At 36.7% G+C, this 25,674-nt stretch overlaps 1 protein-coding gene across 2 annotated transcripts in view; it reads right to left on the bottom strand.

Moving 5' to 3' along the window:
- Window positions 1–19,314, bottom strand: part of SLC26A7 (solute carrier family 26 member 7) — a 63,572-nt gene extending 44,258 nt beyond the window's left edge. The window contains exons 1-3 of one of the 2 annotated variants that reach the window (XM_079301352.1): window positions 18,828–19,314; window positions 7,714–7,824; window positions 3,913–4,085 (exon numbers count right to left, since the gene is read on the bottom strand). In XM_079301352.1, coding sequence (XP_079157478.1) covers window positions 3,913–4,085; window positions 7,714–7,824; window positions 18,828–19,020 — 477 coding nt within the window. In that variant the 5' untranslated portion in view covers window positions 19,021–19,314. The remainder of the gene's footprint in view (window positions 1–3,912; window positions 4,086–7,713; window positions 7,825–18,827) is intronic. The other variant, XM_079301353.1, reaches the window with a different exon arrangement.
- Window positions 19,315–25,674: the final 6,360 nt, after the last annotated feature.

Here is a 25,674-nt window from a genome sequence, read left to right as displayed (position 1 = left end):
GATGAATTTTGCTTTTGCCAGGTATACATTCTTGAATAAATTTGTATAAATGAAATCAAGACCTTTCAGAGAAAAGAAAAAAACAATATAAGATAAAATGAGGGAAAGCAGCAGCCTTGAGTTAATGCACAATGAAGGAGGGAAGGTGTGATTTCTAGGAAAAAACAAACAAAAAAAAAAAAGTAAATTTCAAATTGGAAGAAAGACAATACAAAGGCAACCTTTTCTTGCAGCTGTCTTTACTGCTCCATAATTTTGCTGTGACAAATACAAGAGAATGGGAAATCAGCCAGGAGAACAAAAATGAGCAATTGCAAAAAGCAAAGCCCTTTATGTTCATTAATAGGGAACCTTTGGTTCTTGTCCACTTTCAATACTTTCTTACCATGACAACATGCTCCCTTTATTATTATTATTAAAATTCCATTAAACATGTAGTCAATTTAACTTCATGGCCAGCAAAATTAACAGCTCCTTGGAAATCACTAATGTCAAACTTTCTGTCCACAGAAATTGAAATACTGATATCGTGTTACCTGCTGCACAGATTCAGCTTTGGAGAATGAATTTTAAACCCCTCACAAGCCCACTGTACTGGAAGGGGTTTTTCACTGTTACAGGCAAGGTCTGGTCATCTGCTGCATGGGCTGGGTCAACGAGGGCAGACATGGGGAGCATCCCTTGGAGGGAGACAGTGAGGACTGTGAGCCTCTCCTTCAGCACATTTCATCAATTATCTCAAAATCTAGGGTTGCAAAAGTGAAGGCATCTATGGACCCTCTGCAGACAGCAGGCAGACACTGCTCAGCTTGGCTGAGATGCCAATTTAAAACTCCCCATGGCCTCTTTCAATAGACATCCAAGTGGCAGATCCCTGGCTTTTGGTCTTCTGAGCTGCAGCTCTCATGTTCATCCTGGGTGTCTTGAGAGGGTCTGGTGGTGTGCAGAGTGACCCTTCCTCATTCCAGGGCCTGAAAATATCTTTTCTATGGCCTTTCTGTACTAACACATAGCATGCTCTACCATAATTTTGGGACCCAGAACTCCCACCCAGCCTACTTGTAGTTTCCAAAATACAGAATATTGCCTTACAAAAGAGCCATCTTATTCAATTGTGCTCCTTTTTATTAAGCAAATTGATAATAGACTGTGTAAATTTGTTCACCTGAAAACCAGAAATATTTTTATTTCCAACACTGTATATCAGCAACTAATTACATGCTAGATTTTAAAATACAGTAGGTGAAAAACTTATTAATAAAAATGTTACAAGACTGGAATGCAACAAGCAGCTATTTTTCCTTTACAAAATAGTAGCCCAACTGAAGTCTCTAACACTGTGGTCCTAAGAGAACTAAGGTTTTTTTTCCCTAGGGTACTTTTTGTTCTCAGTTTGATCTACAAGGATCTTTTCTCTATTTATTCAGCAAATCTTAATCTTGAATTTCAATTTAATATGCTGATATTATTTTAGAGACATATATTTATGCAAGCATCCTTTCACATATAATATATTAATAGGGGAAAAAATTCTTACCCAAAAGCTCTTTTCAGGATCTTTGGAATGTTATAAAGGCAGCATCCAATTCTAATTACAAAATTACTCCATAGGTATCTCTTATGTTCCATTGTTTTCTCTCCCCATCAATACCTCTGAGGTATTTAATATCAGGGAAGAATTCTATTAATTTGATTTGTTTTCCATGCCCTGTTTATCTTTATAGAGTAGCAGCTACACAAACATTAAAAAAATTTTATTGTGCCTTCCATTCTGCTTTTAAAAATGAAATAATGAATGCACTATATTAAATGGGTTTGGTAATTGCAGTTTCTATTTTATATTTACTTATTTTCTATTTTAATACCATTTTATCTTCATCAGAACACCTTTTAAGATAACTGAATATCTTTCCTCTTATATGAACACTTCCTCAAACATCAAATTTCAAAAGTAGGTTAGAACTCTGAAATGTATTACTTGAGAACAATTTAAGCAGCTAAGCCCCAAATTTCAAATGTAATAAGCTCTACCAATCCTTGTCTTATGTTCAGAAAACAGTTCTAATTTATTTCCTGTCTAGATGGCACTGAAATTCACAGAGCCTGCTCAGAGTTTGCCTCACACACAAATGCACAGTTGTGGTCTGCACTAAACACAAACTAGGCAAGAGCAGTACATCTCAAAAATATCTCCCCCCAACCTTCCCTCCATTACTCACTATTTTGTGTGTTTTCCCTTTTATTTTAATATTATTTGCCAATTAGAATACTTAGCCAGGCTACTGGATAAATAACATCAAATTGATTTTTAGGCCAAGGGTGCTCAGCTCTTTATCTACTCTTCCAAGAAGGAAACTGATGTTTTGGCAAGGACTTTTCATCCTTCATCTGGAGGCTGCTCAAGGTGTGGATTATTCACAGCACCTTTTGTTTTTGTGCAATTAGTGGCTGTTTAGAGAACTGCATTTTGACTGTTTCTCAGAAAAATTAAAGTCTTCTAGTAGGCAACATAACCCAGGTCTGCTCCCTTCCCAGAGCAGTACCATCCCAAATACCAACTACATGGAAGATACAACTCCTTTTTGTATTTCAGGATGTCTTTAATGAAAAACTGTTGCCTCAGAATGCATCACACAATTCTTCTTGTCCCAGAACATACATTAACTGCAGGCTGGTAGTTACTTTCTAATCTAATCTGATAAATAGAAGATGACTTAGCTCTGCATTAAGAGCAAGATGTGCCCTGTCACCTTATCTGGGGTTTGCAGCACCTGTTAGTCAGGAGACTGGAATCTTGATGAGAAATATAGATCCCCACACTGAACAGCACCTGGGAAGATGGCAAAGTTTAATCTCAGCCTTGATCAGGACTTTCACCTGAATACCACAGTTTTATTAGCTTCAAGGCACTTCTTTAGGAGATAACAACTTTCCTCTGGTCTCCAGCCATTGAACTCACATAAAGGACTGGTGGGAGAGAAGCACCAGCTGTGTTAGTATGGTAAAGGACTGGTGGGAGAGAAGCACCAGCTGTGTTAGTATGGTTCTAATGCAAGTGACATTATTGATCTGGGAGAGGGTACAGGTCCCTGCCAGACCTGCTCTGAAGATGCAGAGAGGATTTACCAGCTCTTCTCATTCCAGTCAGGATTCAACAGGACATAGGCTGAGATAAATCAATGCAGTTGAAGGCATATGAAAAAGCAGAACTTTTCAGGATGAACTTTTCAGGGTTTCTTTCAGGACCCCAGGTATCTTGGAGGTGTTGCAATGTCTCATGCTGGAACATTACTTCTATTTTAATATTTACAAGGAAAGAGGGAAGCCTTTATTGAAAATCTAAGCAACTGGCAATGGATAAAGAAACTTGGCCCTTTTAGCCAGAATAAGAAAAAAAGAAGAAATTTAAAAGACTTCTGATCATTTAAATAAACTTTAGAGAATCATTTGAAGACATCTGTTTTACTATTTCACTTTAATGATGGGTGTGTGAACTCGAAAGAGAATTTAAAGTTTTCCCTACTGTTTTTAATCAGTGGATATTGTACAGTCTTGTTTTCCAAGCCAAGGGCAACAGAAAGCCTCAGGAATATGTCAGTGCTTACCAGGAACTGATTCATGTTTGTTTCTGAAGGAGAAGGAAAGGGACACCAACTGTGAGTGTTATAGTAGAGCTGACTGAATGTGGTTTTGCTTCATATTGTAAAACACTGGGAGCATGTATACAGATAATTGCTACATCTCAGCAAAGGAGTAGCAAATTCTTAAAGCACATTAATTGCATCATTTATGACCGCTGAAGCAGATGTTTTCATTAATTTTTCTCAGAGAAGAATAAAAAGTATCACAAATGTTGTAGCTGTCACAAAGGCAGTACATCAGTATCATAGAGAAAATGTGATCACCACCAACCTGAATGATTCCTCCTAGAAATGAAACTGCTGCTGCAACTCCAATCCTCTGCATTTCAAATTCTGACAAACCCAAAATTCCTGAATTATTGTTTGCAGTGAAATTAGTTCTGACTGAAGGAACAAGACGCTCAACTGCATTGGCAGATATTAAGGAAGTTAAAGCAAAAGTACCTGTAAAAAAAGCCACACATTAGTCACCAATAATTGTGATCTGTCTGTACCCATCACTCATGGTCTGTTTTTCAAAACAGCCATTATGAGTAAAAGTGCCATTTTGTACATTCCTGTCAACATAAGAACAATTTTTAAGGCAATTTTTCTATGTAACTCACAATTCTTGTCATAAAATACCATTTATACAGGCAAATTAAATGTAAATCTTTTTTTCTTTTTTTTTTTTTTTAGAACATTCATTAAGACAGGTTTACAAAAGAGATTCAAATACAACAATTTATGATCATTTCAAGTTATCAGAAATGCTTTTAACTCACCCTGGATGTGATCAAGCAGCTATTTGTCTGAGAATCCCAAGTGTTCACCATTCAAATTTCCAGGACAATTAATTCACACTATATGTATAGTACCTAGCCCATTAACTACTACCCAGGACTCTAATAAATGGAGGCAAATTATGAGAAAAACATTTATTTGCTGAGAGAGGTAAAGCACATTTAATGACACAAAGACAAATGAGGATAACAATTCAACACTGAAAGAAGCAAACATGCAGAGCTATTAGAGCATAAGGATATCTTGCTATGGCAGAGCAATGGCCCATCTCACCCAGCACTCTGCCTCCAGCTGTGGCAGTCAGAGGTGTTTCCCAGTTTTCCACACAAGCCTGGCCAGTTTCTGGGGCCATTGTCCTTACTGCCAGCATCTACAGCTGCTGTGCTAGAGAAGTCCTTCCTCAGCTGGCCTTTTTTGATTTTGTGTGGACTAGCATTCATGGATGTGCCAGAGGTTTATCTGAACCTGCTTGTAATTTCTCCTTCCACAATGTCCTCTGAGAGTGGGTTGTGGAAGTTCAGCATCTGCTGTACTGTTTTCTTTAATCTGTACTTTAAAACTCTTTTAAAGCAATTTCTCTCTGAACTAGCCTTTTTTTCTACTGCTGCAGGACTTGGTGAACACAGTCCTGCCCTCAGAGCAAAGCTCACAGCATGAGCTCCTCAGGAACCCACCAGGGATACCACCAGCCTGAAAAATCACCATGAGGTCCAGCCTTTTGCTTCATTTCTTTCAACTTGCTAATGATTAATAAAAGGACTTTTCTTCTATCACAAGGACAACTTAGGTTTTTTAGTAACCTTTGGTGTGGAACCTTATCTGTAGCTGTTTGACCATTCTGATATCTTACATTCAAAGTCTATCCCTTCTCCATGTACTTGTTGACATTCATACAGTAGTCTAGAAGGTAGTGAGGTAGGATTTTCCTTTATAGAAGTCACATTAACTCCTCTCCAATTATACTTCTTTTTTCCTTCTCCCCTATCCCTGGAAGTGTTCAAGGCCAGGTTGGATGGAACTCAGAGCAGCTTGACCTAGTGGAAGGTGTCCCTGACTGTGGCAAAGGGGCTGGAATTAGAAGATCTTTAAGGTCCTTTCCAAACCTGGCCATTCTATGGCTGTAAGATGTTGGCATAAAATTAAATTTGAAAATAGTTTACCTGAAATTCTACCTTAAATCAGAGACTTGCTTGTCTTATTTATAGCAGATAAAGCTGTCTCAGAGGATGGCTCAAAATCAATTATGTTAATAGAAGTCAAGAAAAAGGTGTATGTGTTTGTTGCTCAGGTGACAGATCTTTTGAACTAGATCAGCTACTTCAAAGAAGAGGCACTTCAAATAAATAAAAGTTAACAGAACAGGACCATTGATGGATTTTCCATTTCATATTAACATGACTGCCTTCACTAACAAAGGACACTTTTACAACCTGTGTACATATGGAGAGCATCCCAGATCTTACAGAAAATTCTATTAAGTGAAGAGATTGTCTCCAATGTCCATAAGTAATTATGGAGCATTTGAAGCAGGCAGTACAGCTCCTACACTCTCAGCTACACAGCAAGATGCCTTTACTGAGGCTGTGAAAAGAAGTGCAAGAGATCTTACTTCTGAAAAGATCAGCAGTATATGTCACTCAAAATCATTAATTAAAAAAAAAAAAAATCCATGTGTGAAATAAAACTCTGTGGGTTTTTTGGTTGAGATTAAATTTTGAAATAGAATTATGAATGGAAAGAGTTTCCACACCAAGGACCATGCAGAAATCTGCAGACATGAAGTTGTGGAACTCAGCAAGTCATTCTCTGAACAGTATTCCCTCCCAAGGATAAAACATCAGCTTGTACTTACCTATTTAATCATTTTTTTTCATTACTAGAACTTACGTCAGCCAGAAGTTACTCATCTTTCCGACATATGATGGATTCTTGTCTTAGTAATCTTACACCAACAAACTTCTGGCAATACACTTATAAATTTTTTAGTTTTGAAACAGCTTTTTAATATAGGCTAAAGTTTTAATCTATCTGTATTCAAGAGTAAAATTTATTTTCCAGATTCTAAATTTCCACCTTTTTTTGGAATGCTTCCCTTTTAACAGAAGTTGAGTACAGTCCCTTACTCATTACAGCATTAGGACATTAACACATCCACAGATCTGTTTTGGACATCAAAAGGCTCAAATACTTTCTGTACATCTAGGGAAAACAGACTTTCATCTTTCCTTTTCTCTAAGACAATTTATAGCTGTTCAGAATTTTTTTATAATGTAATTGGAAGTTTTTGATCAAAAAGGGCACTCAAAATGTGTTGCTAACTTCTTAGTAGAACATTACATACACTTGTGCAATCAGACTCTGCAGAGTTCATTTTGAGTGCAATTACCCCAAACCATATTTTCTCATTTCAGATTTTCCCCTCTTCCAGGAAGAGATATTTCCTCCCTGTTTGAATGTTCTGACAGCCACAGGGGCTGCATCCCTTTACCCAACCATGCTGTGTGTTGCTATTCATCCTTCTTGCAAACTTCAGGGACCATCAAGTGCCCACTTCTGCACAGCAAAGAATTTGTGGTTCAATGTAATGAGTGTTGTTTCCAGCTGCCCTCTATAATTTGATTTCTTTGGGCTCAGAAACAGAGCATTCATCAACCTTTTAGGAGCACAAAGCCATTCAATTCTTCAGCTGCTGGGGCTCTGCTGAGGGTAAATGAGTAAGTCATAACTACCAGAGTAGCCAGGCAGGATCTTTCACTATCTACCCAACTTCTCTGCAAGAAGGCAAGAGTCCTTACTGGGAGAGTCTCCAGCTTTAATACAAGAGCAGGTAATGGGCTCAGAAGGTCATTTTTTGTTTTTGTTGTCCTGAGAAATGCAGAAATTGTGTTTTTGAGATGAGAAGCAATGCATGTTTTCTATGGTTAAAGAGGCAGTCAAACATTTTATATTTCATTTATGTGCATCTTGTTGGCAGAGTCCTTTGTTAAACTCTTAGCCCGAAGCAGATTTCTAAAGCAGAGTTAAAATACAAAAGCTCTTACTAAATTACATTTACAGAGGAAGTGTCAGTGCAATATTTAATTATAATGGCAGGAAAAACTCCAATATATTCTTAATGAGGCTCTTTAAAGTATTCAAACTGACAAAAAAAGATCGTAAAGAGAAGGACAAAAACATCTTATTTCTGTTTAATCATAAATAATTTTCCTTCCATTGACCTTTAAACAAGAATAAATTTCAGTATCTGGTTCCTTATTTTTGAAAATGACTTTATCAAACAGACACTTACCTGTTGCAACATGACGTCCCATTCCAAATATGGCATAAATGATGACAGGGAAGAAAGATCCATATAAACCAAAAACTGGATGGACTGAAGACAGAACAGCAAAGGCCAGCCCTATAGAAAATTAAAGAGAGTTACTTCACTGTATGAAGTTCTGTTTGCTTTGTTGTTTTTATTTTTATGAGGAAATGTCTACAATTTTATTAAGAGCAGGAAAAAACTCACCTTCATTTATTAAGAGCTAGAGTGTAAGTGAACTACTGTACAATAAGAATCAGAAATAGCTGTGGAAGGTTTTTCATTTCATCATCAAAATCCAAATGCCCTTCCATGTTGCCAAGCTGTCTCCATCAGTGGTTCCAAGCCCCTTTTAATAGCCAGGGCTCACAGGAGGAGGCAGCATCATTTCATCCCACCCTCACAAACAGGGTTTGAGACTGCCAGGTCTCCAGGCAGTGGGATGGGTATTTCCTACCAATAATTCAAAACCTGTAATTTTGGTTTGGATGGAGCTCCTTCTGTCTGCTTCCTTCTAATTTTTAAAACAAAATATATTCCAGAGTAAATCCTCTTTAGGTGCCTGGGGGTTTTAAGCCTTTAGATATTAACATTTCTTTCATCATGTAAAGGTGTCAGTTCAGAAACAGAAAGTATTTGACTTTCATGTTGAGCTGGAGAACAAACAGAATTGGTTTGGGTTTAACTTCACAGACTTACTAATTACCTTCATTGCTTAGCTAAAGAGCACAGCATCCATCCTTTCCTTAGAAAGTCTTGGACAGGGACTCATCTTTCAACAGAAAAATTCTTGCAAAGAAAATCCCCAAAGGAAACGAACCCGCAGGATTATTTCTTCTCTCCAAGCTTTCCTAACTGCTCCAGAAATCATTCTTTATCTGAAATGTTGGTGTTATGGTGCTTTGATAATATGGACAGTGCCAAAGAGTGTGTTTATGGGCTTTCAGAAGCAATTTTTATTCAAAATATCCTCCTTAAATTTTCATTTAAGTCTGTCACAAAGTGCACATTGGAGGGGAGAGAAGCAAGAAAATTCAAAAATATCAGAAGTGTAAAGTTCTCAGTGAAGCAATTAATCTGTTCTTAGAAGTGCCTCACATTGAAGATTATGCTGAGATGAATCCTACATGGAGCATTTTTATCTACATTGTGCTCAGCAAAGTAGCAGTATCAAGTATGACTTGGAGAAGAGATATTTTAAAACGTGCTTAGTTTTAACCTTCTTTTAAACAGAAATGGATTTGGTTGTTCTTCAGCCTTACAATTAGTGCATTTACTGGTAATAATTTTAACATTTTTCCCCTAGCACAGCATTACCATAAACCAGAAAGCTTTTTGAAATTGTAGTGCAACTTCCATGTTCACATGGTCAATAGAGGTAAAAGAAGATTCTGACCCAAGAGCAACACAAAAGGGTGTGCCTCAAGAGAAGAAAAACAGCACAGAAAAGAACTACATGAGCCTATCCAGATAAAATTGAGCATGGAGGAAGGGGTGGAAATAGACAATAGGAGAAGGAAGTTTTTAAAACTTGTTTAACAGTGGAAAGCTCTTCCATTATAACTATTTAATGAAAAAAACCAGAAGGAAACAAAAAATTTGGAATTAATTTACTAGTCAAATACTGCTCACACAAATATTCCAGCCTTGCAAGCTTTATGCTAGGCTAATTTATTTTACTCTCCAAAAAGTAAAGGAATCAGAAAAATTGATATAATTTCAGTCTCATTTTAATTATGACAACATAACTGAAATGAAGTGACCTTTCTGTGTGGACAAGCATAAAGGAAATACCCAAGATTCAGTACTGAATGCTGAGAAGGTTTTTGGGAAGAGCCTGTTAATCCTGGTTATGGTTATAAATCCAGATGATCTGCTGCTACATATCACTTGTTTACAGGAAGATAATCTGAACTTAAATTCAGCCCTTTTTTTTCTCTATTTCATGCCTAGACTTTTCACAGTATTTTGTATTAAGTTTCTGTAAGCAGTGTGTCATTTTTTTAATGGTGAGGTCATGACAATCAGGACAGAGCTAAAATTACCTGTGACTTGAGTCCTGGCTCTGTTTGTTAGGTTTCTTACTCCCATTACTAAATCATGTCACTTACAGAAGTGTGTGAGAACAGAGAAGCATTATAAAATAGAATCAGTAAAGACTTCAGGTTTTCTGATTAGGTATAAAATGTTCTAAAGGTTCAGATACTTTTCAAGATGTAATCAGTAGCATATTTATTTCATTAATTTTCATATTAAACTTCACTGCAATGAATTCTATTTGCTCAAGAACTTTCCTGTCAAAAGACAGGAAACATTTTTTTTTCTTTTTTTTTCATTCTGAGGAGTAATACTTAGAAGAAATAGATCATAAAGTAAGGATCTCACATAATCTTCAATGGTAATACAGAGAAGCCCCTATGGCAGTGACATTAAGGTTTTCATATAAGAATATAAATTCCATGAAAAGAAATGCAAACAAATATTGAACAGTAAGTTCGGATACAGTACATTAATATTGTTTGTTTTAACTACCTCCTTATCATAAGATAACATTGTGGAACACACTTTCACTGAAAACCATGACCTGTGACTAGCACCAGGAGTTTGACAATCCATAACAATGCTGAAAAGCAAGAGATGTTCAAGACTGGTGCTCAGTGTCAAATGCAAGTAACTGCAAAATAACAAAGAAATAAAAAGATAGAGAAACAAGGCCATCTCCTACCACAGGAGAAAAATCTCAGTTTAAGTTGGAAGCTTCTGCTAATCAGATTAGTGCCAAAACTACAGCAATAAAAAAATATTTTCCATAGGAAGAGGTATGAATCACCAGGGTACAGTCAACTAGTTAACAATTTTCTGCATCTGGAAATATGCTTGTGATACACACATCTGTTCTGAGGATAACTCCACCATGTCTTTTAGAAATACGAGGTGCAAACCAGAAATTAAATGAAGAAGCAGGAAAAGTCTTAAGCCTATAACTAATTTAAGGAGTATAATTTTGTAAAAACACTATATCTATTTCATGTTTTTCTTATAGAGGGTATATTCAAATAACTTGTAATTGTAACCTTTCACTCTTAAGTGTGACTATACTTAGATGGTCATATTCCAGGTTTATTGAACCCTAAATGACGCTAATTCATCTTATCCCATTCAAAAATGTTATCTGAAGTTGTGGTTACTCTCTGATGCTTCAGAAAAATACAATTTCTCCATTTGTTCACAAAGCTCTATTATGTAATAAGAAATGTATTTTCTGAGGATGCCCTAAAATGTAGAATTGACACGTATTTTATAAGTCTCCTATCAATACTTCTTGGAGAACTAACAAATCAGATAACCAATGACTCACATCCCAGGATTTAATTTCTATCTCCAAGATAGCTAAATGCTATTAAAGAAAAAAACAATAATTTTTTCCACCACAGGAAAAAAAAAATACATTTTATAACAGTTTTCCTACACAAACCTACAGTTCTGGAAGGTTCTTTGACAACAGCTTCATAAAAGCTCTTTACACAAAATGATCCTTTGGAAATAATGTCATTAACCTCCAAAAACTGGGAAGCTCAGTGTCAGATCCCTCAATGCACATTTACCTCATCCATGCAAGACCTCTGTTAATTAATGGCCCCATTTGCTGGGGCTGCACAAGTGGGTTGTACCTCCTTTCTTCTTATTTTAGTGACAAAGTACCAAGAGCTTAAAATCATTCCTTGGTTCTTCTGCCGTTCAAAGCCTGAGGCAAATGAAGAATGTAAAAACAAAATGGAAGGACAGATCCTCAAAAAATGAACCATGAATCTTTCAGAGACCACACAATGTTGATTTGGCAACCCCTCTCTTTTTTGAAGGGTCCTTCAGTGCATTCCTTCCCATGCAACTGTCTCCTTCAGCCTGGTGAGAGTCAAGCACTCAGCTGTGTTGGCCATAGTACCTGAATTCACAGTATTTATTTCACTGATTCTGAAATGCAGCTCTCCCAATGTACAAACTATCCTATTCTGCCACTTTACAGATCTCCAGATACTGGCATTTGTATCTTACTGTTCAAAAGGAAAATATGCAAGCATTATGGTACAAGAAACAAGTGGATGGCATGATCTGCTTATGATTTCAGTGTTCAAGACAGCTTGACCCTTCTGTACATAGCAGAGTTTAGATACATACAAAATAGAACACTAAAAAAATTATAGTGTTTTCCTTCATTTTAATAGAGCTCCTAAAAAAAAAAAGCTATCAGTCTTGACAGGCAATCTGAGATGAAACATTAAGACCCCTTTAGGATGTTTGACACAATGTCTGAACACCACAAAGATTTTATAAACTGTTTCACAGGGAGTTCTATATTATCCACTAGTCAGCCATAATACCTGAAGAATTTGGCCACCTTCAGAATCAAAGCATTTTGAAAGTGCATTACAGGTAAATTTCTCTGTATTTCAGTAAGAGTGAACAGAGAATGGTGCCTTCAGAAGTTTCTGGCAAGAGGGCAAATATTAGGCAATCTTTTGAGAAGCATCAATGCTGTAGAGAACAAAAACCTGTAATGAGTGATTATGGGCCTTAATTCAGATGAGCTGGACTTTCTGAAATCCTTAAAAAGGGCATCAGTTTTGTCAAATCAGTGGCCAAGGATCTGGACACTAGCAGATCTGGAAGATTACACATGGTGTCATTCCCTGCTGGAAGGATCGGCGTTTCCTGGGTTTCCCAGTCTCTGTCCATGGTGCTCAGGCACCCCAAGGCACAGGGATGCACACAGCCCATCTGCTCATAGAGTGTACATACACCAGAGTGCACCTGGACAGGTGCCCCAGGGGAGTCAGGGTCATCCAGAAACTGAATTCTCATTTCTAGCAGTCTGTTAGACAGGTCTGTATTTGCATATGTGCAACTTGTAAGAATTTTTGTAGACATTAGAGAAAGAAATATTGCATGCACAGCAGCCTAAGTGCTTTGCTCCACCACTGGAAAGTTGTAAAGTGTGAAACATTGTCCCACATTTATTCACTAGCATGTTAAATTTCATATTCAGCTTACATCATTATTCTTTGCATGGAAGAACTATAACAGAGTCCAACTGGACACTCTCTTCCACAAATCATGAACTACATGGATTCTCCAACACATCCTGTAGGAGTTTTTCTGGCCCTGTTTCCAAATGTGCCTATTCAATTTCATCTACACATGTTATTTGTAAGCCAGATGTATATTTACAAGGCAGCTTTACCCCTTAATAAAATTATTAGCTCCAGTTAGTCAGCTCAGAGTATATTTATATCTACATTTATGATCAGAGCATGAAATAAACCCCTGGTAACTATCACCCTTGAGAAGACACAGCTGGGGTTCCACCATGAAAAGCTGAGAAAAAAAATTATATAAGTTTTTGGCATCATGCCTTCCTAAACACTGGGCACCAGTTCTGGAATGCAGTATAGTTAATTTTTTTAAATGTCAGAGTCTCCAGCCAGTGTTAAGGAATTAGTTGTTCAGCAATAAATCCAGCTCCAGATTAAATTAACTTTAATTAAAACATACAAACCACACCAAGACTCAGTGAGTTATTATTGGTCTTGAAGAATGAAATAGAAAAGAAGTTGGCAGAAATAACAATACTGATTTCATCAGATGCCATCTACATATTTAACTTTTAGAGGAAATATGTCTCAAGGGCCCTCCACCCTCCAAAAAAACAGCCCACCAAAATCTGCTTGATCCAAAGCATTTCTTGTGCATAATAGGTCATAGGAAAGGCAGCAAATGTATAATACTATATATAAATTCTATATGAACTAGCTGCCTACAAAAAATATATTTTTTAAAAACTACAAACACTGACATCATTGCAATCTGGTAAGTTTGAAAGTCCAAATCTTATACTCTCATGCTTCCAATGGGCAGCTATTGAGTATATGTATTGTAAAACACAGAAAAATATTTATTTCAAAATAAACAGAATAATGTTTATGATTCCACAAATTTAGCAAGAAAAGACTGAATCACCATTACAGTGGCAGCGTTTTCATTCTGAAACTCCCACACATTTGTCTTAACTATTTCATACATATACAGAAGTTCAAAACGTCACTTTTTTTTCTTTTTTTTTTTTTTTCTTTTTTTTTTTTTTTTAGTAGCAGCTCAAAAGAAAGCATAAAATTGTGAAGATTCTCCTTGTGGTCTGCTCCCCCTGATGACAGCCAAACACAATTGTTTGTAATTTAGCACATCCATGAATGGAATTATGTGATAAGGAGATCCATCTTCTGAACCCAATATTTAAATGCAATATTTTTAGAACCTTTAAACTTATTTATGTCACTTTATTTTCACTTCTCCATGTGCTGCAACTGTCTTTTAATTTAAAAGTCTTTCCTGATCAAGAACAAACCTTCTCATGTTTTAATTAACCTGTCTGAGCCATTTAATTTTCACCCAAATATAATCTTTGTTTTTCTGCTGCTTCTGCTAGCCTTTTCTTCTGCTGAGATCATCTTCCATGAGCAGAGGAAACCAAAATGATACACTATATTTGTGATAATGGATCAACAGACAGCACTGCCAGTGGTCATCAGTTTCTTTGCACCTCCTTACTCACACAGCAGTCCTTTTTTCTTTCCAAATAGGCCAATTATTTTCCAGCATATGAATAAAACCAACTTTAACTTCGAGCAGCAGCAGATTTGTCTTTAGAATCCATGCATAAATCTGAAGCAAAACCCACCAGCTGTCCTAGAGCCTTGCTTCAGAATTGCATAGCTGAATCAATTACTTTGGTGTCCTTTATTGCTCTGCATGCATATGTTTTTCCAATATAATAATAATAATAATAATAATAATTAGTAGTAGTAGTAATAGTACTAAAGAGATATGATGGGACTATAGCACATACACAGAAGGCTACAGAAAAAAAAATGATGACAGTTTTATGGGATTTAGCTACATGGAAAGACTGGATCATAATGCATTTTAATTTTAACATGTAAGGAAACCAAGAAAAATTCAGACTCAGGATGATCAAAATATTCTTCTTATAGGAGTATGGGGTGACCATGTCACACACACAAAAAAGACCCCACGAATAGTTCTATTGTGGCAGATCAACAGAAGAATTACAGAAAACAGTCAGACCTTCCCTTAACCATGAACTGATAAACATGAACTGTTTATTATACACAATTCCACGGATATAATGGTTAAGACACCCAAATTTTGATGTCTGCCTCATCAGTGTTCTACACCTGAGCCCACCCCCTGTTACACTCAGAGGAAATCTTATTAATAGAATTAATCAACCTTAATACAGCAGATGGTTGGATTTAGTCAGATGAATCATGCCTGTGGTGGGTTGGTTCCAGCCAGCAGTTAAGGATCCAGCCAGCCACTCACTCCTCCTCAAAGGATGAGGGAGAGAATCAGAAAAGCAGAAGTGAGGAAACTTGTCAGTAAGATAGACAACTTAATAAGTGAATGAAAGAAAAGAAAAAAGTGATGAAAACACAGTCATTCACCACCTCTCACAAGCATAGAATCACAGAATAAACTGAGTTGGAGGAGATCTAAAAAGATCATCAATCCAACTCCTGGCCCTGCCCAGGACACCCCAACAGTCACACCATGTGCCTGAGAGCATTGTCCAAACACTTGAACTCTGCTAGGCTGGTGCTGTGACCACTCTCCTGGGAGCTGTTGCAGAGCCCAAACACCCTCTGGGTGAAGAGCCTTTTCCTGATACCCAAGCTCAGCCCTCCCGACTCAGTTTCCTCCAGTCGTGTCTCTGGTCACCAGTGAGAAGAGATCAGCCCTCCCCTCCACCTCCCCTCACCAGCAGGTTGGTTTCCCCTCAATCTCCTCTTCTGCAGGCTGAACCTCTCCTGCTCCTCACTTAGCTTCCCTTCAAGGCCCTTCTTCATCCTTGTTACCCTCCTTTGGATGCTCTCTAATAACTTAATGTTCATTAACTCTTACCAACTAAATCTTCATTGTCCAATGAAGAACACAACAGCAGCTTGCTGAAAACTACTTACCTGCACAGCAGACCCTTTGTTTTATTGAGCATGATTTCAGTTAGGAAAAGAAAAAGGTTACACACTTATGAGACATTTCATGGATCTAGAAATGGAATTTTATGCAAGGATGAGGGATACAGAATTAAATGGAAAGAAGACTCTTCATAGAATGACTGTTGATGAGATATTAATAAGTTTTAAAAGGAAAGGGAAGAGAGCAATTAATGTAATCCAACAAGAAAATTAGGGATTTAGTTTGTTATTTAGACATCTTGCTCTGGTCTATCAACAACAAAGTTTTGAGAAATTTTTGAGACAAATTATGTAGTGATTACCAAAACATAAAAGCTCAAATTTCTTAACTTCCTGTTACAGTATATAGCAAACTTCAAGACTGCATCATTTTAGATGTTCATTTTAGATTCAAGTTTATTTTTTCAACCTTAGGTATCCAGTTAAGAATAAGGATTCTATGTTAACATTATTAAATTACATTTTGAACTAATATTAAATAGCTGGAACTGATGAAGCCTGATTTCCTTTACTGGTTTTGAGTTGTGGCTGGCTGACTTTGCAGTCTGAGACTGTGCAAGTCCAGCTGGACCTTTGCACCAATTGATGTATTTGAAAGGTCTATTTTTGTTAGAACATTCTTTCTCCATACTCTGTAGAACTAGACAAAAGACTCTAAAACTGGAGGATACATACAGAGACAATTCAAGTACTTGAGACAAGTATTGTCTCAATAGGTAAAGAGCATTGAATCTTGGGACTCCTGAATTAATATTTATTTATTACTTTTAGCAGACAATGAACACTTCTAGAATGACTGCTTGGTTTCATCAATGACTCTCTCATCACAGATGCCCAGCAGCACATCATGATAATCCCATGCCTTTACTGTCCATCTCACTACACCCCTCAGTCTCCTCTTTCCCAGCCCAGTTTTGTTGCTTTCACTATGACACAGTAAGGACAGTGACTGTCATCTTTTCTTCCTTACTACACAAAGAGAAACCAGCTATTGTATCTAAAATTTAGATTAGAAACTGGAACAAAAACACATTACACCAGATCAGAGCAGTTGTCAACCTGAATAGTCTGAATATGACCAATGCCAGATGAGTAACAAATCCCACAGAAGGCAATTGTGAAAACACAGCTCAGTTGGAAGGCCTTTCTTAATTATTCTCAAGCTACTGGACTGCTCTCCATCCTGGAGTTTGCAGCTTTCATCACTTAGAAATACATACATCACTTAGTAATACATACTTAGTTGCATAGAAATACAACTCCACATTTTTCCAAATATTTCCATAACTCAGGCTTATTTCCTTATACTTGAATTTGTTTAAACCTGTTGCTGAGGTCGACACTATGCTCAACAAGTCAATTATCACCTTTTTTCCCTACTATTATTAGCATTTTCATCTTGCATTGCATTACAAAATTTCTTGGTTTATCTTGTGGGTGGAAGAAAACAGTCACAACAGAACCTCTCTAAATCTGGAGGGTTTTTGCTTTGTACTATATAAAAAATAGAGCTTCTTTTCATGTCTAAGCCTTTATGTGAAAATATTAGGATAGTTCTGGTTACTGGGATGCTTACAACACTAGGGAAAGATCTTATATTTGCACTCAAATTAAAGCACCACAAACATGATCAAATGCTTTTGTCTCTATCTCTCTTCCTATTTCATCCCCTAAAATCATTTCAAAATCTTGAGAAGCAGCAAGCAGAGAAAGAAAAAACAGATCAAGTGTTTCAAAGTATTTCTTTTTAAACAGCATAAAATAAGGATAAAATTGTTTCTAGAGTACTTAAAAATAATCTAGAAAACACAAACTTGTATTTTCTGTCTTTACTAGGTCTTCTTAAATTTATCTGTTACAATAAACAACTTCTTGGTACAAGAGTCAAACATGAAAATCTTGACTAAAACTACCAACACTGCAGAAATGCTGTTTAACATAGCATTTTTGAATTTGAGCATGAGTTTCAACATACTATTAGCAGCATTTTAATGACAATTGTTGTATACACACATACCAGTGAAATTAGATACTTTTCAGAGTTGTGGTATTAAGGTTCTTAAATCATGCCAATGCAGATGTTCCTAATTACTTTAAAAGCACAAATACTTACACAAATCAGTTGTTTCCAGTTCCAGCATAATTCAATTAAAGGAATGTGTGTGATGTAACAACATGAATGATAGTTAAGCATACTTAATGTGGAAGACTGTTAGGAAACAATAGATGTCATTCACATGAAGGAAGGAGTTAAAGTCCATCTGAGATAAGAAGTTCTGATTTATCTGAGACCAATATAAGATATTGTCCTAAGAAGGTGACACTATCAAAGACACATCAAAACTTATTTCCTTGTAGCAATCATTTTACTAAGCTGGAACTTAAAATTTCTGCTGGTCATTGTGCAGGGTTTGGGAAGCTTTTCCTTTGCCTTAATTTTTTCTTTTTTTTTTTTTTTTAAGCTGTAAAATGGAGTATAGCTCCACCCCTACTTTGTATTGCCTCTTGAAAAGAGGTGTGGTAGGTAATGCAATACAGCATTAAATCAGCATACAAGCAATGAATGCCACAGATCCTCTCCCCGGATAATGTCTCTGCCAGGAACACTCTTTATGCACAGAAAGTTGTGGATTTTTTGTATTGTGTTTTGGAATTTTACAGGTAATAGTATCATGCACATTTCTTCCAGAATAGCATATCTTACAGTACGATTATCCGTAAGTTATATTTTGTTTTCCAAGTGAAATAGAGAAAAAGGTGGTCATTTAACAGATAAAAAATTGTATATAACCATATCCTGTGTGAAGGATTACTGGTCTCTCACCACTCATATTAAAGGTTTGAAAAATTGTCAGAGGTATAGGATAAATAGTAAAGCTCCACAGAAATTAACTACAATATCACAATGCATTTCTATCCACATTTGCACATCCACTCTATAAATGAGTTAAGACAGCATATTTTTCCTTGTAATTTTATTTATATTCAATCAACATTAGATATGACCAGACAAACATAAAATATTAATCTGAAATTATTTAACTGTACCTTGAGTCACCTGTTGGATGGCTAGCATCATCCCAGAAACAGTATCAGGCAGCAAATTTTCCTTCCAGTTGTAGACAGGCACCCATTTCAAGATAGGCAGCCTTCTCATACACCAGGCTTTGATATCTTCAAAGCTAACAGCCTGGATCTTCCTCCAGACTGTGCTTCTTTTCCTTTTTGCCCCTGTCATCATTCCTACCCCACAAAAGCAGTGCCTCTGTCAGGAGTGCACACAGCTGAGGAATCAGCCTGATCTCTGTCAGTCTCCAGTTTTCTTCTGAGATTTTTCAGTTTCAAACTACAGAGAAAAAAAAAATGAACAGAAGCTCTTAAGATTTCTGCAGCTGTTCTATAACTATACTCAATGAAAACACTTATTAAGTGCTTCAGTCATATAAACAGCTACATTAAATGCAAGAACCATCTACAACAAAGATCACATTTTCTGCTGTTTGCAAAAATTTGGTCTAGTCTCACGTTAGTTTGTGATTCTTTCCAGTAACTTCCCGCTTTATATCCCTGTAATGCTTGTGCTTTTGGCCTCATTCCAGTGGCAAAATGAGGTATTACTGGGTGTGTGTGTGTGATATAGGCTGGGCTATGCTAATCTGAGCAAGAAGTGCCCAGCAGAGCAGGAATCTCCCTGCCAAGCCCACGACAGCAGCCTTGTCTCTCCTGGGGAGCTTTTCTGGCTGCAGGCAGAGCACAGTGAGACCTCAGCAGAGCTCGGGCTACAAGGCTGGTCTTACTCCACCAGCATTTTGTCTTCTAAATGACAGCAAAAAGCTAATTTATGTATCAGATGCAGGACATCAGGTAGCAGTAAGAGACTCTCCCTGCAGGCTGAAACCTCAGGAGGGACAGCTCAGAGAGCGGTGAGGGGCTCCGAGGTATCTGCTGCACACGGGCAGTGCCAAAAATTCCAGTGGGAATCAGTCTCATTCAAAGCTAGTCCTTTCTGCTCCTGGCTGTCCCCTCAGCAAAGGCTCCCTCAGCACAGACAGTAACATTTGTTCTTGTAATAATGCCATGCACCTTGTGTACGATACAAAGTGATACAGAGTGATAAGGGCATGGAAGAGCTTTAAATGTTTGGGCTTTTAAATGCCTTGACAGATATGGAGCAAGGACACAGCAAGCTTTCCTCTTTGTTTCCTGTATCTCTGGATGGCAAAGAAATTTAAGGTGAAATGCAAGATTCATCATATGGGTGAATTGTCTTCCTAATCATTATTCTGTAGTAAGCAATAAAAATAAATATATTTTTTAAATGTTTCCCTTTTTAAAATATAAATTAATTTACATTTTATTGTTTAGATTAAGGCAAAAAAATAAAAAAAAAAACCTGAAGCATTTTCCATCCAAAACAACTTTAGAAAAATGAGACTGCTTCCAAATGCAACAGGTAGACTGGCACAAAGACAAATGCATCAGTTCATTCTACTGAGTGACATTCAGCTATGTCCACAACTGTGTCCCACACCACTGCAAAAGTAAAAAGAAAAAAGAAAGAGAAAGAAATAATTTCTTAGCTTGCGACCCACCCTTACTTTTAACTATTCTTGGCATACCTATTGTTTGGCCTGCCCATCCATTAACAGCATGCACTTTTTAAAGACAGGTAATCTTACTTCTGTTCATTAGAATAAACCTCTAAGCTTAAATTCTTTTTTTTTTTTTCTCTTTGTGGTTGGTGTTTTTGTTTTTCTCTGTCTTTTTTTTTTTTTTTAATTTAAAAATGCAGTTCAGGGACTTCATAATTGAGGCATTTATGTCTGCCAAGTATTTCACAACACAAATATTTTCCTTCTTTCAATAGTCAGAAGTGGACAGGAATTCTCACAGCTACAGTGAGAGCTACTCAACAGTCAGGTGCTGCTTCATTTTGATTAAATGCTCAGTGCCTCTAACTATAACAGTATTTACCATGAAATAAAAATAAAACCACATTTCTACACATAAATATGTGTGTGAAAAGCATACCCAAATTAGGTACTTGTGTAAAAGAGCCTAGCCTCTTGTTTTTGTTTTTAATTATTGTTTGCTAGAAGCTCTGAATATTCTGAATCAGCCAAAAAACCTGCATTAAGAAACCAAAGAACCACCACTAAACACACAAGAACATATTCTCCATTCCCCAGAGTTCTTGCACCAAAATGGTGATGATGTTTGAAAAAGTCTGTAATTGAGATTTTCCACCTCCTAATTGTATTCTGTTAAACTGGACAAGTTTTCATCAATTCCAGATCAGTATCTGACCACCTAGGATTTCCATTATCAATGGACTTTCATCCCCCACCACCACCAAGGTATGGTATCTCTCTGTGGGTGTGTGCATGCATGAGTACAAACATCCCACAGACGTTGTGAGATTTTTGTGGAAATTTTGTTTTACTTCACTATCCATAAATCTGAAGTTGATAACATCATCACTATTGAAATACATTATTCATTGTAACTCTGAAATTAATTAACAAAGCAACATTTCAGTTACAAACCCCCAAAGAAATCAACATTTTTAAGGGAAAACTGGTGCATAGGTATGGATAACAAACCTAGATCTTACTACACAATATTGCAGTCTTTGAATCTTAAAGAAATATATAACCCCCTCCACTTTGTTAGAACATTTTAGTATCCTAATGGAAATAGGTTGTATCACACACACAATGTTTAAACTTTTTCCCATGAGCTGGTTTTCATTAGTTATAAGTCTTTAATCTATACACTCCTAGATTATGCAGGCTTTTCATTGGTTGAACTGTGTCATAATGTACCTGAGCTATTACACTCTCTTGCTCTGAAACAAGTGAATAAAACTTCATTTTCTGGAACATCAGAGGATAAGTGTGAGAAATCTTCAGTTTTATGCATTTAAGTCAGTGTATTCTCACACACATTTGTAATATTAGATGGATCACAATTGCTTTCATGATAATCTCATATAAATAAAACCTATCTTCATAGTTGTTTGTTTGTTCTGGAAATGCATAAAAATATCATTCCAGCAGAATATTTATGTACAATGCTAAAAAGATAATTACCATAAGTCAAAAATTAGAATACAGGTAGTATATAGAAGGAGATATTTATTGCATCATAGATCAGATATGGTGGGCTTTTAAAACCTGATTTACAATAGGTTCCAAAAATAAATGGGGTAAACCTCACATGGTGGATTTGTGAAGGAGATTTGATTCTCTTGCTCTGACCTTTAATCAAGGAATTTAAAAAAATAAATAAAAATTTAACACATTGCTCCAACTTAAACCTCAAAAGGAAACAATTCTGGCAAACTCTGACAAACAACCCCTAAACCCCATTTCATATGGAAGCAGATTTTCTAGGAAATCTTTTGATTCTTGCATACTGCTTTTAGACTTCACATAAACTGTCAGGAAAGTTCAAGAACTGTGCTTGTTTATGTTTACATATGTTTACATATGCTCATAGAACTTAAATGAAGATATTCACACCTAAGGCAGGCATAGATAGAAATAATGGAACATATTGTGGAGTCTCCCTCACTGGAGATATTCAAGAACCATCTGGACACAATCCTGCCCATGTGCTCTGGGATGTCCTGCTGTCATTAATCCAAAGCTGCATGCTCCTTTCTGGCTGGCCACTGGCAAAAACATATATATGATTTAGATCTTAATATATAATGAATACATAATGTTTGAGATTTCCTCACCTTTTTATTCTGTGCAGAAAGTAATTCCTGTTCATCCTTGTTCTCTATCCTGACCAAAAATTTTTACGAGCTCTGTTTTGGTACTGCTCTGTTTCTGTCAAATTAGTATGGCTAAAGGATTAAGGTGATACTAAATGAAAGATTTATGAAAATAAGACAGGCAAAAATCTTGGTCATATAAAGCTTGTGTCTTTAGCAACTATGGATAAAACTCCTAGACAAATTATTCCTATGAAAAATTTAAAGTATTTTGACAAAGCACAACTGGATAGGAATGACAGTCAAATCTTTAAAAGGGAGTGATAGGAACTAATTTAGAGAGACTGAATTGTGCAGTTTATATATTGCAGAATACAGCACATGGGAATATAATAGAAGCTACTGTAATTATAATAGAGTGCTAACAAATGCAATAACACAAAAACAGTGACTGAAATCCACACTGTTCAAAACAACATTCATGCGTTTTGAGAATTTGTGAAAAAGTAGGTTATCAGCCACATGTATTACATAAACCTGGGTTAAACCACAACAGGCAGAGAAGCATATGTGTAAGTATGCAAATCATTTATTACTGATACTTAAATAACTTCCCCCTCTCAAATTCTGCTGCATCAAAGCCAGACAAAATTCACAAACTCCAAAGCTTGCCAATTTACCTCCCACAGTTGGATGTAATGCATTTTCAGTATAATTAATTTCAAAAGTATTGATTTCAGTCAGCAATTACTTGAATGTGGACCTAATCTGACAAAGATATGATTCTAACCCTTCCTGAAACACATAAAGCTATAATGTCCATCCCTCTTCATACAGAATATTTACAAGACTATGGGGACAGTAACATCGAGGCAGCACAGCCAGACATGGCTCAAAAGGCTTGGGCTCTACTTAAACATCTTCTCTTTAAATGGGTTCCTCACTTTTAAGGATGCTGTGCAAGGCAAAACTCGGTGAAGCAACACTGACATCGAGTGGCTCCCCTTGGTATTTTCCTTTAGCTATTGCAGGATGCAGGAGCAACGTTCCAATGGGTTTTGAACTACATAATATTAACTATACAGTTTATTAACACAGTTAGTTGAAAATCAGATATCTGTAGCATCAAAAAGAAGTTTAATCACTGCATTTCAAATGTGTTATTTGGTCAGAAATTTAAGACAGGTGTTCAGGTGATTGATGAGCAAGGTACTGAACCATGGGAGCAGGTTATGCTCAGGCACAGTTTGCTCTGAGCCCATCTAATGAATGGCAAAGGGAGTGTAGAACAGGCAAAAAAAATAATTCCATAATGCAACCATCCTCTTAAACTCTGTTCCTGATGAGATCCTTACAGCTGTCTGCTAATAAATTGTCATACAGGTGTTAATGAAATCTTATTAAAAAAAAAATTATAAGCAAGTTATATTAGATAATTTAGCATATCTAAAAAGACAATAAGAAATGTAGTACTGTCCACTTCTTATGGAATATATCCGTAAAGAAAATATGATTTTTAATTTCCTTTTAAGGTTATTTCTAGCAGCTGTTTGAAGGTTACCTTCAAATTAGTAAAAGAGAGCTTATTTTTTCTTTTTAAACTGCATTGTCACAGAATGGACTAGAGACAGATTTAAGACATCACATGACAATACATCTTGACAGCAAAAATTCATAAATCTATATACACAGACACTGGCATTTAACAGAAATATTTTGTGGTAACTCCTTACCCTTGACACAGATTTGTCTGTGCAAGAGAAATGCTGTTTAAGGTTTCAACATCTAAAACACATGTTGAAAAAATATTTAAATCACAACCATGGATTTCTTAACCAAATGTTACGACAGAGAGTAAACCAGATTTTCTGATTATTGAGTGCACAAACCAGCCTATAAGCCACACAAATAAAGGAGAACTTTTCAACTTAGGAAACCAAAAAATTCAAACTCAAGTGACCCCCTTCTCCTGCATATCTTATTTACTGGTGGGTGCTCAGCAGCCTGTGGAACAGGGTAACCACACCACAGGAGCAGATCTTCCCTAGTGTCAGTTCTACCAGCCAGGTGACCTGGCACTGAGACACAGCAGGAGCCAATGAACCTACAGGACGACCCCAGATGATTGCACACTGAAAGTAAGGTTGTAAATGCCCCAGGGATTCCTTTATTCAGGCTCCACTTCTAGGCACAAGCTGTTATTCTGTTGTTGCACCATGATTAAGTTATTTTAAGGATCCAGAGGTCTGAGACTGGGGTTGCCCCATTTAGAAAACCTGTGTGGAGTATGTGAGTGTGGAGTGTGAAGGGACTTGGTCCCAGCTCAGGTACTGGGACTGTGACTGCTTGAGTGGCTCCTGGGTGGTCAGACAGGAAAGTTTCCTTAACCCTGGAATTCAAGTTTTCCTGGAATTCAAGTGAAACAGTCTTGGGAGTCAGACAAACAGCAGATAGGTCCAAAATGCAACTATGTTCAAAAAGTGCAACCCGTCAAGTTACCTTTTACTTGAATGAACACAATGTCATCAACCACAGAACTTTTGGTGCTCAATGATTATGGATTGTCTCATGAGAGAACAATTTGGGAACTGGTATCATGAAACAAGCATTCTTGAAGGGCTTTATCTCCAGGTATCCTTAGAAGCACAGAACATAATTTAAGAGGGGAGGGGCAGCTGAAGACCATCTCATCCAAACACTTTCTCAAAGAATGGATAACTTCAAAGCCAGATCAAGTCGCTCAGGAAGGACAAACTGTTCTTGTGCTTAACCCCCTCACTGCACTCCTCCCTGTTGAGGATTATGTCATCTTATGGCAGTGGAATGAATACTAAATCACAGGTTATCCCAAAATATATAGCCTTTCTTCAGTAGTATGTTTTTTGTTCTGGCAATCTAAAGAGAGAGGGTGTCACTATCTGAGCAATCAGAAATACCTTGCTCCAGACCCTTCATTAGATTAAATACCTTCTTTTGCATCCTGTGATAAAATATCACACTCTTCTCTCCCTATGCAAAAACTTCTAAGAGCCTCATTTCTACCCTCTCTTACAAAATGTTGTTAAGTATTTTAGAGTCACACATCAGTCAGTGAAAGCATTAATCAGAAAAACCTGCAATTTTAGAGTGTCCATATACTTCACTCATTAACTCAATTTCATCCTGCTGAAA

The sequence above is a fragment of the Erithacus rubecula genome (assembly GCF_903797595.1).
Source record: "Erithacus rubecula genome assembly, chromosome: 3".
NCBI lineage: Eukaryota > Metazoa > Chordata > Aves > Passeriformes > Muscicapidae > Erithacus > Erithacus rubecula.
The sequence above is the reverse complement of the archived record's forward strand: the minus strand, read 5'-3'. Positions and strand labels throughout refer to the sequence as shown.